At 34.0% G+C, this 13,504-nt stretch overlaps 2 protein-coding genes across 2 annotated transcripts; both read left to right on the top strand.

The window, feature by feature from the left end:
* The first annotated feature begins 639 nt into the window (after positions 1 to 639).
* On the top strand, positions 640 to 8,881 carry LOC139892866 (dihydrolipoyllysine-residue acetyltransferase component 1 of pyruvate dehydrogenase complex, mitochondrial). The gene is made up of 23 exons (XM_071875992.1): positions 640 to 847; positions 1,775 to 1,825; positions 2,610 to 2,661; positions 2,735 to 2,768; positions 3,154 to 3,203; positions 3,304 to 3,348; positions 3,498 to 3,571; positions 3,805 to 3,874; positions 4,140 to 4,331; positions 4,424 to 4,468; positions 4,573 to 4,646; positions 5,241 to 5,310; positions 5,419 to 5,811; positions 6,387 to 6,447; positions 6,529 to 6,573; positions 6,651 to 6,734; positions 7,230 to 7,306; positions 7,394 to 7,456; positions 7,849 to 7,919; positions 8,006 to 8,066; positions 8,159 to 8,219; positions 8,310 to 8,390; positions 8,481 to 8,881. Exons 1-23 carry the CDS (start codon positions 750 to 752, stop codon positions 8,531 to 8,533), a joined length of 1,905 nt encoding a protein of 634 aa, XP_071732093.1. The 5' UTR covers positions 640 to 749; the 3' UTR covers positions 8,534 to 8,881.
* A 1,966-nt stretch (positions 8,882 to 10,847) lies between these two features.
* On the top strand, positions 10,848 to 11,492 carry LOC139892865 (large ribosomal subunit protein eL27x-like). The gene has a single exon (XM_071875991.1). It carries the CDS (start codon positions 10,890 to 10,892, stop codon positions 11,295 to 11,297), a length of 408 nt encoding a protein of 135 aa, XP_071732092.1. The 5' UTR covers positions 10,848 to 10,889; the 3' UTR covers positions 11,298 to 11,492.
* Positions 11,493 to 13,504: the final 2,012 nt, after the last annotated feature.

The following is a 13,504-nucleotide window of genomic DNA, read 5'->3' as shown; positions in this document are numbered from 1 at the left end:
CGGAAATTTCCGGGTCGTCACAGTATCCGGCAACGGTTTCTTACCAAGGGGTGACACAGATAGTTTACTCTGAATCGGGGTTCGCGACGTCCCAATAACAGAGCCAATAACCACGTTCTATTATTTGAAAAAACGATTAAGTTTAAATCATAATCGGAAACACATCTCAATAACATCACACCATACAGTCATTATTTCAGCATTGTAACTAACTACATCATAACAAGCACTCGAAGATAACTACTCGCTAATGATGACAATAATATCATGTATCTATCATAACAATAATAGGAAACATTATAACATATATAATAAAGGGATAAAAGTACCAATAGATTAAACGAGTTCCGAAAGTACAAAAGTGACAACTTCAACCTCTAAGCAGCTTCCACAACAATCTTCGGCGTTCGCCTCCGGTTACTAAATTTTCCGCTCGGAGGTGAGAAGGCCTCAAAAGTGTCTAAGGTGAAATATGTAGCGAGAAGTATGAAGTGTAAAGTGTGTGTTTGAAATGGATTACTGATTAAAATTAAAATTAAAATTAAAATTAAATTAAATTAAATTAAATTAAATTAAATTAAATTAAATTAAAATTGAAATTAGCCAGCAAAATGCATTTTATTTTCTAATGATCAAAGAATCAACCATCAACAACTATCATTCTAACAAAAAACAAAGCGTTGAAGAAGTAGAAGAAGAAGAATCAAAATTCGTTTTGATCAATCGGAACTGTATTCGGTGATTGATCGATGGCTCTTTCACGACTTCGAAATCATCCGGTGATTTCACGAACGCCGTCACTATTTAGGGCTCGTTTCCTCTCTTCCACTTCCAGATCCATTTCTCGGTACATCTTCATTATTCGATCCTTATCTATATACTAATATCAATATCAATGTTGTATTTGTTGTATCTGCAAGTCAACTTGCTGATTACATGTTACTATTATGTTATGATGATTGATGAACTATCGTTTATCTGAATTTTTTTAATGTTATGTGTCACTGATTGTTAATATTACGAAATTTTCGTCAGTTAGAGTATGTTAGGGTTTGAATGTGTTCATTGTGCTTTAATATGCTTCAAACAGTTTACACAAATCAAATTTATGTAAGAACATATCTATGTGCTTGTGTGCGTTATGTAGCAATTGTAGCTTCTATAGTTTTACATTCCATTTGTTGTATCTGTTGCTGTTATTATTTAGTTTCGGATTATACGTTGTCAATCATATTAAACCAATGAATTGTTGTTTAATTGAGTTTTTCTGATGTTATATGAAACTGTTTGTATTGTATAGCTTATGAAATCTTGTTCTAAATCACCACATTAGGGTTGAATGTGTTGAATGTGTTTTAATAGTCTTTGAACATATTATATGAATCGATTTGTTAGATAATATGTAGCTTGCGTTCGTGATGGTAAATAGTTTCATTTACTGCTGTGTTGTTTCTTTGTTGCTCCACTCTGGATGTTTTGGATAGTTTGTTTTATGCTTTAGTTTGAAAACTGATGTAAGTAGATGTAAGTATGGTCTAGATAGTTGTGTTCTGCTGGCTGGATTCTTATTCGTCTGCAACACTGAGAAAGCTAGATATATGGTTTTTTGATGAGTTTTACTATTTAGCTGTTTGCTAACAGTAATAGTTGCTAGTGGCACTTAATATGACAGCTTTACTTAATTACAGTTCTTTTTGGCGGTATTAATCGTATCAAGTAGGCTATGCGTTTCAGCCTTTTTGTTTGTTACTTATTGGATGTGGTTTTTGTGCAGAAACTCCAGATTGCTTAATTCGTTCGTGGTCGATGCTGGAACTTTGTTAAGGTCTAACTTTACCTGCTTTCATTGCATCTTTCATTATTATTAGGACGTATTATATTTGTATCCAACTTTCATCCTGTCCCTTATAAGTTCATATTCTTGTACTAGTTTCATTATGTGAGTTGATTAAGAGAACATGAGAAGTGATTCGTTATGGCTCAAATACCTGATGAGGAGGATTAGAAGTATGTGGGTCACATGTGCTAGTTGAATATGATTAGAAGCTGTAGGCTGGATATGTTAACATGTTAGAGCTTAGCAAAGTGTTTTTAGTGACCACCATATTTTGTGGGATAAATGGCCATGATGACTAAAGACGGAATGTAATGGGTAATTCAAAATCTTAGAAAGCATTAGGAAATTCTTAAACAAAATACGACCTAATGTTTGCCTCTGGAGATTCATAGTTTAGTTAATCTGCTAAGGTAGATTAAAATTTCAAGGCAGGATGACAAAGAGTCCAAATGCATCACTCTTGAAGGGGATTTAGGTACTGAATGAGATCGATCTTGTAGAATCATAAGATTTTTGGCTTATCAACACTCAATAATTGTTGAGGATATTAGGAAAAAAACCTATTAATTTGTTTAAGGAAGAAATAAAGCATCACCGTACCTTGTAACTTGTTCTGAACTTCCATATACAAAAATCCCAGGTTTTCTCGTTTCTAGATGATTTATAAAGATAAGCTCGTTCTGATATTTTCCTGAGTATCTCTGTTGTACCCATTAGTGGCACTATGTTTGTTGTTTTTATCTCATAATCTTCTAACAGTGAGTTTTAACAGGCCCAGACATTTTTCTCCATTCTTTGTGGTCGACGATCTATCTAAGCCAAAGGTTAGTAGTTAAACTTTCAGTTTTGCTTTCGTTTGACTAACTAAATTTACTGATGGAAGTTAATTGATCTCAGTTGCTGAGTGGTATCAGATGTTACTCGTCTGGAGGTACGCATCCTATTAGTTTTCAGATTTTTTAATTGCTTCTTAATTTTCTATACATGAAATCCCTGTATACATAACCCAACTTGATTAGTGAACCAGCTTGCGTAGTTGCATGTGGTGTTTAGATTGAATGCAACAACAACAACATTACCCAAACCTACCAAAACGGGGTATGGGCGGCGTTTAGATTGAATGCGCTGGTCATTAACGAGTGTGTTCGGGTTATGAGAGTCCTAGAATCTTCATACTTTCGTGTCTGCAATCTGTGGAAATCTATCTGTCTTTTGTTACCTTAAAGGAGACTGGCTGCCACTCTACCAGTTAACAGTGATTTCTGATAATTTTATGTAGCTAATATTGAAATATTGATGGCCTTTTCTATACGCAGAACCTCCTGAACATATAGTTATTGGAATGCCAGCTCTTTCACCTACAATGGTAAGATATGACAAGGACATGAGTAATATTGCTCCTTTTTTTATGTGTAGAGATTTTTACTGGTTATCGTTGTCCATAACTTTTAATGGTTATAATGTAGACTCAAGGTAACATTGCAAAGTGGAGGAAGAAAGAAGGAGATAAGGTTGGTTGTTTGAGAGCTTGTTACAGTCATATGAGTTTTTTTACATATTTTATTTTATGCTTTGCAAATACCATGTTTATGTATATTCATTCGCAATATCAATTTATGGATTAAACTCTCTTTATTTGATTCTTTGTTTGTCTTAACAGATAGAGGTGGGTGATATCATTTGTGATATCGAGACGGATAAAGCTACGCTTGAATTTGAATGTCTTGAAGAAGGGTATGTGTGTCTTTCCTGTTTTAATCAACTCCAAATTACAGAATCATTGTGTAGTATACATATGCTTCGACAGTGTTCTTGGCCATTATAATGAAATCTTGATTCATAAGTAGTTTTTGCTAATTCTAAACAATTGGAAATAAGTTTCCTTTATCTTCTACTTGTATCGTACTTAATCTGATTTTCATTAATATCATGCAAAATGATGATGTCTAACTGGTCCTTAAATGCAGGTATTTGGCAAAGATATTGGCGCCGGACGGTACAAAGGATGTGCCAGTTGGAAATGCTATTGCAATCACGGTAGAGTTATTAATATTGTTATTTTGATCATTTTTTTGCATTTTCATCAACAAACTTATCTGAATTCATCATACATGTACACACATATCAGACACATGCACACATATCTGTTTCAGTCCGCTCGTCTAGAAATAATCTTGATTGTATATTAAATCTATGCATAGTAGCTGGCCTGGATACTTTCATCTTGTGGGCCATAAACTTATGTTTTGGTTGATACATGAACCTATCCTATTTATATATATGATGTTTACATATTTCCTAGGTCGAGGACGTAAATGATATACAAAATATCCCTGATAGTGTTCTTGGTGGGTCAGACAACAAAGAGACACAGTCAACCCCAGCTGATGTGAAACCTGTTGACACTGCACAAGAGTCAAGTTCCGATAAAGTTGACGCATCTAAACTTCCTCCACATTTATATATTGAGATGCCAGCATTATCACCGACTATGGTAATTACTTAATCAAGTAAGAGTTCAGTTGATGTCAAAACTGATCTTATCTCTCTTGTTGAATCTTTAGACATGTTTTCTATATATTTCAGGACCAAGGGAATATCGCCAGGTGGAGGAAGAAGGAAGGTGAAAAGGTTAGTCCTATGTAACATATTACTAGTTAAGCTGCACATGAGATGTGTTATTGGCATTAAGGTTTGATCTTAAATCTTCAAAGTTTTTTACTTATTTCTGATAGATTGAAGTTGGTGATATCATATGCGAGATAGAGACTGACAAAGCTACCCTTGAATTCGAATGTCTTGAAGAAGGGTACAGTCTTAGCCTTCCGTTTTATGTTTATACGTATTTTTTATTTTTATTTCCACTGCGCTCAAAGGTTACGCGAGTTCTGAGTTATTCAGAGTGCCAATTGTAGACTCTTACTTGCTACAGGATATTAATACCTCTTGTTTGAATGATCTGCTGTTGGTATTAGTATTTTATCTTCTGTGAATCTTCTCTTTGTGTAGTTTACACATGGAGGTGCAAAACAGACCAGGCGGGTAGTGGGTCAAAATGGGTTTGGTCAAAAACGGGTAAACATATGCTGTATGGTCGAAATGGGCCTGTTTATGTCCAATTCAGCTTTTACCTTATTAGTAATTGTTGTATGAAATATAGTCACAGATTTATATTAATTATCAAAGAATTTGAATGAAACGTTGTATGAATTAATAGTACACTCTGAGGGACTTTTGACCATTATGACCCGTTTCTTTATTAGCTGAAGTTTACCAGTATGACTAATTAGAAAGAAAACTCTACCCAAGTAAACGCATTGATAAGTAAAATGGTTGAAATTTTGTAGTTATCACTGTATTTTAATTATAAATGCTTGAGTTCTTAATGAAATGCCGACTGCAGATACCTAGCAAAAATTCTGGCACCTGAAGGTTCAAAAGATGTTTTAGTTGGACAACCCATTGCTATTACAGTAAGTTTTTTGGTTACTTTAAGTGGACAAAATACTCATTTTCTTATTCTACGTTTTTGTGAGTTAATGACCCGTAACACATATTAACTGATGTTACGGTTTTTCAAGGTTGAGGATCCAGCTGATGTTGATACAGTAAAATCATCTGTTAGCGGTAATTTAGCAGCTAAGGAGGCCAAGCCAACCCAGCTAGCCACCAACGATAAAGTGGAAGTACAAAAGTCAACCGCATTTTCTAGAATCAGTCCAGCTGCAAAGTTACTAATTGCACAACATAAGTTGGATGCTTCATCAATAGGAGCATCTGGTGCGCATGGTACTCTTTTGAAATCTGATGTTTTAAGTGCATTAAAATCTGGCACAGGTGCAGTAAAACGCCCATCATCTGAAATAAACTTGTCCCCATCAAGTCAGCCCGATACACATACTTCTTTATCGATATCAACAGAAACCCAGCAGCTGGATTCATACGTGGATTTTTCAAACAGCCAAATCCGTAAGGTATGGTTTATTGTTTATTATTTCTATAATTCTGTCTTATAGGGTGCCGTCAAAATGTCATATACGAGTTAAACCTGTAATGGTTCTATAACTCTAATCACATGGAGGTGTTGATACTTTTCTTATAGAGTTGGAAAGATCAGCGGATTTGTAACAGAACAAAACAGTATCGGGTTGAATTATGGTGTTTAAACGCTTTTTTGTCTTTTTTTATTCTTTATGAATGAATATTAAAATTGTTAATTTGTTATCATACTATAAATACCTGTGTAAAAATGTTTCAGTTATGGCTATGATAATAGTCTAAATCTTTAAGACCGATTTTAAAGATATTTTTCTTAGAACATAGGCTTTGGGAGAATTTTGACCTACACAAATCGACCCAGAAATATTTAAAGAAGTCGAAGATCCCACTTTCACCATCTATTGACAATAATCAAGTTGATATATAAGTCATAGATATAGTTATCTGACCAATTTGGCATTAACAAATGCTGTAACCTAGGATTTTTCTGTACTTCTGTTTGTTTGAGCAGGATTATATAGTGTTGCAACATTTGTAACTTGCTTTGCAGGTGATTGCAAGAAGGTTGCTAGAATCAAAACAGACCACACCACATTTATATTTAACTGCAGGTTTTAAAAAGTTACTATATTGAATTTTTGTGGTAACTGGTTAAGAATTTGTGGTTAACCATATATAATGGTTTATGACAGATGTTATACTGGATCCTCTTCTATCTTTCAGAAAGGAGCTTAAAGGTATGATTCTGATCTCTGCCTACTTTGAATGTACCTCCACTGCCTGACTTGATATTATTATTTATCTACTTTTCCAGATAAATTTGGTGTCAAAGTCTCGGTTAATGACATTGTAATAAAAGTTGTGGCAAATGCATTGAGAAATGTTCCAAAAGCTAATGGTAAGATTTTAAAAATTCATGTAAGTCAATTATATTCATCACTAGAGGTGTCGAAATCAGCAGGCCTGTTTATGTGTTGAAAATGACGCTCAGGTTGAGTGGATCCGCCTACGCTTTCTTTGGCTTTTTGGTTTTTGTTTATAAAAGATCCTAATTAGTTGCTGCATTGAATATGCTTATAGCACTTGTTTTTTACACAAATGGTCAAGGTTTATTCTCTAAAACGATCTAAGATGTCGTAAACATTAAAAATATGTTTTGGTCGGTTGACCTGTTCTTTTCTAGCCAAGATTCTTGATTTTACCCCTTTGGCCAGATTTTCTGTTAGAGAAAATATAACCCGAATTGACCCATTTGTAACAAATGGGTCAATAGTACCTCTGCCTGTCTGCAAATAGCACATATTAAGGGATTTCTTCACTTGCTGATGACATCATTTCTACTAATTTGTATGGAGTATCTCATACTTTGTTCACTATGAAAATTACTCAACAGCTTTCTGGGATGACAATAAAGGAGAAATTGTATTATGCAACTCTGTTGATATATCAATTGCAGTTGCTACTGAGAAGGTATCTATGTCATTTGCATTGTAAATCTTATTTTGTTTTTTGCGACTGATGGGTTCTTGATCTTACTATATTTTCTCCTAATTATAGGGACTGATGACGCCAATCGTGAAAAATGCTGATCATAAATCCATATCCTCCATTTCGTCGGAGGTACTATTTATGCTTACATGTTTATATATAATATATTATCATTCAAGAATCAAAAGCCGACTAACATTCTAAGGGGGTTTGTTTTGTCCATTTGTATCATATTTTTCCATGATTATTGTTATGATACTTGGCAGCAAGTTTAACGAAGTTATTTAATCACTTGACACACACACACACACACACACACTCTCACTCACTCACTCACTCACTCACACTTTCAACAAATGTAAGACAAAAGAATCTTGTGGACATTATGTTTAATTGTGATGATGATTATGATTATGGGAAAATACAGTTGGTAGTTTAAACTCGAATTGTTCAAAAATTTAAAAAGGTATGTTGTTGCTTCAATTATGAAATGAGTCTCACATATACATTCGCATCATATGAAGATCAAGGAACTCGCTGAAAAGGCACGTGCAGGGAAGCTTACACCGAATGAGTTCCAAGGTGGCACTTTTAGGTGAGCTCTTTTTACTTTGTACATCGTTCAGTTTTTGAAGTCAACTTCGCCCTCAAACTTTGTGTTTCTGTTCCATTCTTTAACAGCATATCGAATTTGGGTATGTTCCCAGTGGACCAATTTTGCGCAATTATAAATCCACCTCAGGTATATTTCCAATTTCCAATTTTCAAATTCCAATCAACCCTTTCAAATTTTCTGTTAATCAGACAACATAACCAACTGTGTCATGTTTGCAGTCTGGCATTCTTGCTGTTGGTAGGGGTAACCAAGTGGTTGAACCAGTGTTTGATGCTGATGGTAATTAACCGTTGACCTTATATAAAGTATATCTCGTTATTACTTGCTTAGATTTGGCGATTCATTAAAAGTTTGTATCTACTCTGCCAGGAATCGAGAAACCCGCAGTTGTTACAAAGATGAACGTAACTTTATCTGCTGATCATCGCGTTTTTGATGGAGAAGTTGCAGGTATGTAATCTATCAGCTTAATGAAAATTTGGAGTAGTGACAACTCAGCTAAACCACAATTAATGAAATGATATAATATTATTTTTGCAGCCGCTTTCCTGGGATCTTTGAAATCAACTTCAGTGATATACGGAGACTACTGATCTAGTGGATAACTGAAAAACCCTAAAGAACAAGTTATAGGTGTGATTCTTTTGATAAACGCAACTGGAATTTTCAAGCTGCGGCAAATTTGTGTCTTGGCAGTCGAGTAAATTTGCAATGTATACAATTTGTTCGAGTTTTGTCTGATTATTTTGGGCTATACTTTTTTTCTAAAAGAAACAGTTCAGTCTGCTACACAAATGAGTCATTTGAAATGACTGATAATAATGAGGCCCAGTTAGAGTTTTTTTCTTGAGACAGTAGAGGAGACTTGCATCTTTGTGAAAAAGAAACAATGTACAAGTAGAAAAGAAACATCTTTGTAATAAACTGCTTCCTTCGTTGCCTGCAACTTTTTCCAAAAGAAACAGAACACGTGTTATTGATAATTATTGAACGCATAATAGACCATGCAAGGTAATATGAAAACATAAGATGTGATTATAGTTCAAATGATTTAGTTCACTGGAAAAAGGCGAACAACAATACAAACCAAACGCAAATCAAGGCCTGAAAGCAGTAAATACTACCCTACTACTAAACAAAGAACCTAAGCTAATTAAGCTCGAGCCTTGGCCAAACGAAACACTACGACGAACACGTCTCACAAATACAAAAACCAAGAGTAACCAAAAACTACAACCAAAACACATATCAAATCCACTCAAAAAACTAGCCGACAACTGCTTTTCTGGATTAGAGCTTTTCTAGGTTATCTTTATTTTGTAACAATTCACATCATAGTATACACTTAAAGAAGATTACGTAGGAATTTTGTGGTTAGGGATTTTACTTTTTGCAAGAGGTCTACAATTTTGTGCTGGTTAGGGAGGAAATGATTGATAACAACTATGGAGCAATCATGATGGGCTATATACACGAGTATGTAGTTCAATTAATCACATTGCTAGGTAATTCAATCAGGAAAAACCTTTTAACTTTTATTTAGAAATAAAAGCTTATTTATAAAATTCAAATTCAAAGGATGAAATGAATTATATTAACTAGTAATCCAAGGTAGCCCGGAGAAGGTTTGAATCTTGGGGTGGCCAGAGAAGAGTGTGTATTAATGATGAGTTGTCTACACTAGAGTATGAGGTCGAATTAATCTCTCTTCCCGACTAACCCGAACAAAAAAAACTTTACAACTTTAGTAATTCAATGTTGGCCACATCTTATCATGAGTTTCTGACACCAAGTCTAAACTTCTTAATTATCAAATCAGTATTACGTCAACACTAAAATTGAATGACTAATTAAAAACCAAATCCTACTTTTCGTAACATAAATATATAAACACACGGACCTCAAAACATACATACAATACATTGTATAGCCTCCATTATGTAATGAACGAAATCAAACAAGATGGAAGTATGGAGGAGCGAAACAATCGTACTCCATATGGAGTGTCCTTAGAAACTTGGAAACTTTCTAGTATTTGAAACTACTCATTAAACGGTTATCTCACACTTACGTACATTAAATTTGAATCATGATAATAATAAATAAAGTTGATATCTTATAAGCTAAATTATGTAATTAAATTACGAGATATGAGACATAAATCCACTAAGATTTCACAGCGACTATTTAACCAATCACCACTTGAGTTTTTTTTTCCTCACTTTTTTTATTTGTTTTTAATGGAGATATTTTTGTATAAAAAGGATTCCAACATTAAATAGATCAGAAAATAAGAATATTTGTCCATTACATTATTAAAAATATAAGCCTAAACATCTCCCGATTGAATTTCAACTATTGATAAAGCGTTCATATTTCCTTCACCAAAAAGAGAACTTAATTATCACCAAAGTTTGACTTAAGTGGTATTGGGGTGGGAGTCAACTTGGAGTACTACCAACCCAAATTCGATTCTCACTTCAAGCATAAAGTTTCCAACATTTGATGTACTGCCAACATCAATGCGATTTGGAAAGGTCTCTGAGGGGTTTTCTCAACCTTCGATGGTACTACCAACATCATTGTGAATTGGGTTTCCTCCTGTGTGAGTGAAAAATTAGAGCATTCGATATCGATATCGTTGTTAAAAAAAAGATAACATAATTTGTGAATGAATCAATAATTTGTAAAATCAATTTTATTAAATTAAGGTGAGAACACACAATTTAACATCACAATAGGTACTCAAAATGTAATATTTTGGAAGGGCGGGGTTTAAACTTTAAAGTTCGAATTCCAATTAAAACAAAAAACCTAGTGGCATTTACGTAATTCAACTAAAGATCCGTGTTATTTATAAAAAAACCAAATGTTATAAATACAACCTTATGCATTTCACAAACCCTAGCAACAACCTACCGTGTGAGAGAGTAGCGGCGGCGAAGAAAAATGGTGAAGTTTTTGAAACCTAACAAAGCAGTGGTGGTTCTCAACGGCCGATTCGCCGGACGGAAAGCGGTGATCGTTCGTCAATTCGATGACGGTACACGCGATCGACCGTACGGTCACTGTCTCGTTGCCGGAATCGCAAAGTATCCGAAGAAAGTGATTCGAAAGGATTCAGCTAAGAAAACAGAAAAGAAGTCACGTGTGAAGGCTTTCATTAAGCTCGTGAACTACAATCACATCATGCCTACACGTTACACGCTCGATGTTGATTTGAAAGATATCGTAACTGTTGATGTGCTACAGTCACGTGATAAGAAGGTGACTGCTTGTAAGGAGGCGAAGGCGAGACTTGAGGAGCGGTTTAAGACTGGCAAGAACCGGTGGTTCTTCTCGAAGCTTCGATTCTGAGGTCGTTTATGTTTCTGTTATTTCTGTTTTGATGAATTATTGTGATATCATGACGTTGATGATGTTTTTAGACCGTTTTGAGATTAATGCATTTTTAATTTTGTTATATGTTAATGTGATTTTCGGCCTCAGTTCGTGTTTTGGACTTTATAATCTGTTTCTAAAAAGTTTTAGTGGATGAATCATGGTTTAAGACTGATATTCGTATAATTGCAGTACTTAATTTTATAGATTTGCAGTGTTTATCTCATGTTTTATTGAAATTTCGATTTCCAATATTGTTTTTGATGATAAATATATATCTTACACTGTTACTCACAATAATCAATAATGCTGTGTATGTATATAGAATCACACACACACACACATTAGCAGATGTATTGTTTATTTGCTTTTGGATTGTTAGTATGTTATGCTATATTGATTATTATGCACTTTTATTCTAGTTTCAGTAAATACCTTACTTTTGTGAGTTTTAGAGTTTAATTTCATGCTTATAATTTTAGTTTATCGCTTGTTATAGCTATGAATGATGATGCTACACTGCTATTGAGCTTGACTTTTATGTAGTTATGATTCGAAATATGTAATTTGTATTTGTGATTTTCTGTTACATCTCACGCTTATCAGCTTATGGTTATAATTTGGTGCATCTGTTGTTTAATTGCATTAGTCTACATTCATTTGAGCTTTAAGTCTAGTTTACCCGAGTAGTTCTGCTTGGACCATTTCCAACAATCATTAAACACGTTGCCTTAGCATTTCCTCGAACTTCCTCTCATCATTGAACAAGAACAGGATATTTGCCATCTATGACAAACCCTTTTCTTAGAATAACTAGCAAAAGTAACCAAGCTAATGCAATTTTGTTCTCAAATTTATTGAGAAATCACAAAAGTTATGGCTAATGAGGCCGTGCACACTGCCTTCTAGGAAGCTTGAGAACCAAGTGTGAACACCCATCGTTGGGAATGGTCTCAGAGTATAGTAACATATGATATTAACGGTTTCTTGTATTTTGGTTTCTTGCCCCTTTTTGTTTTATGCTGATGAGTGGCAATTTTAGACACTTGTTGAACCTAAAATGATTTGTAATTTGAAAATATTTGAATGATTTAAAGGTTTGAATAACAATAATTTGTTTCATACCCATTATTAGTGAATACAACAATAGCCAATTCCACTTGTGTGTTGAGTACAATTGATTCCTTTACCCTAAAGTAATAGGGTAGTTGTTCCTCCACCCATGAATAAAGAAAATCTTTATCCACTAGAAAAAGTCCCTCGAGGTTATTAAAAGAAAATGTTGGCCTTAGTTTTATTTCATTCATCACCATTTGTCATAGATTACAAATAAACGTGTTGAATTTAGCATTCATAATCAATTTCATTAGTAAGGCTATCAGACACAACCTAATGCACATGTGATTCTGTAAAGATTCTGCATTTGTAGTTTTTCCATATAGTTTATTTTTATGACCTCAATTTGTGTAATTAATATGCGGAAGTGGTTTATGTTTAGTTGTGGTAGTTGATAAATGCTCACATTGGTTTATGATTTGTGTTTCTGTTTTTTTTCCCTTCCTTTTTTAGTAAAAAAACGTTAAACTTCATAACCAAACGGGGAGTTTATCAATAAATGGTACCCATCAAAACATACAAATGTCAAACCATCCAGTTTAACTAAGCATCAACCTAAAGAAAGCTCACAACAAAATGAACAATAACGCCTAATCTACAATGATATCCACTAACTAAAACAACTATAGGTGACTAAAAAAACACACAAAGAATGCAACCAATCTTGTTTCTAGTTAATAGTTACTGATCAATAAAAATTTTACAGTACTTTATTTAGTATATAAAATTTACGTGTGATATAGACATGTTCTAGTTTGAACCTGTGGTAACCTACAATCAAATGAGGGTTCACCTGTAGAAGTTGTTTAGTTACTGAACTTTATTATCTATACGGAGTAAATAGCTGTGAAGTAATACTAGTAAATATTTTTTCTTTTTGTTGCTAAATAACGATTGCTGTTATAAGAAAATAATTTTATTGAATAATGGATAATGAAGTACCCTAAAACCGAGACAACGAAAGCAGCACGAGAAACCCTGACCCGATACTTAGACAATACTAACTTAAACCGAGTCTAACCGGAAATAAAACACCACAACAGGCGAACTCAAACGATGAAACAAAA

This window comes from Rutidosis leptorrhynchoides, chromosome 2, assembly GCF_046630445.1.
Source record: "Rutidosis leptorrhynchoides isolate AG116_Rl617_1_P2 chromosome 2, CSIRO_AGI_Rlap_v1, whole genome shotgun sequence".
Taxonomy (NCBI): Eukaryota; Viridiplantae; Streptophyta; class Magnoliopsida; order Asterales; family Asteraceae; genus Rutidosis; species Rutidosis leptorrhynchoides.
This window is presented reverse-complemented; position numbering and strand designations above follow the sequence as displayed.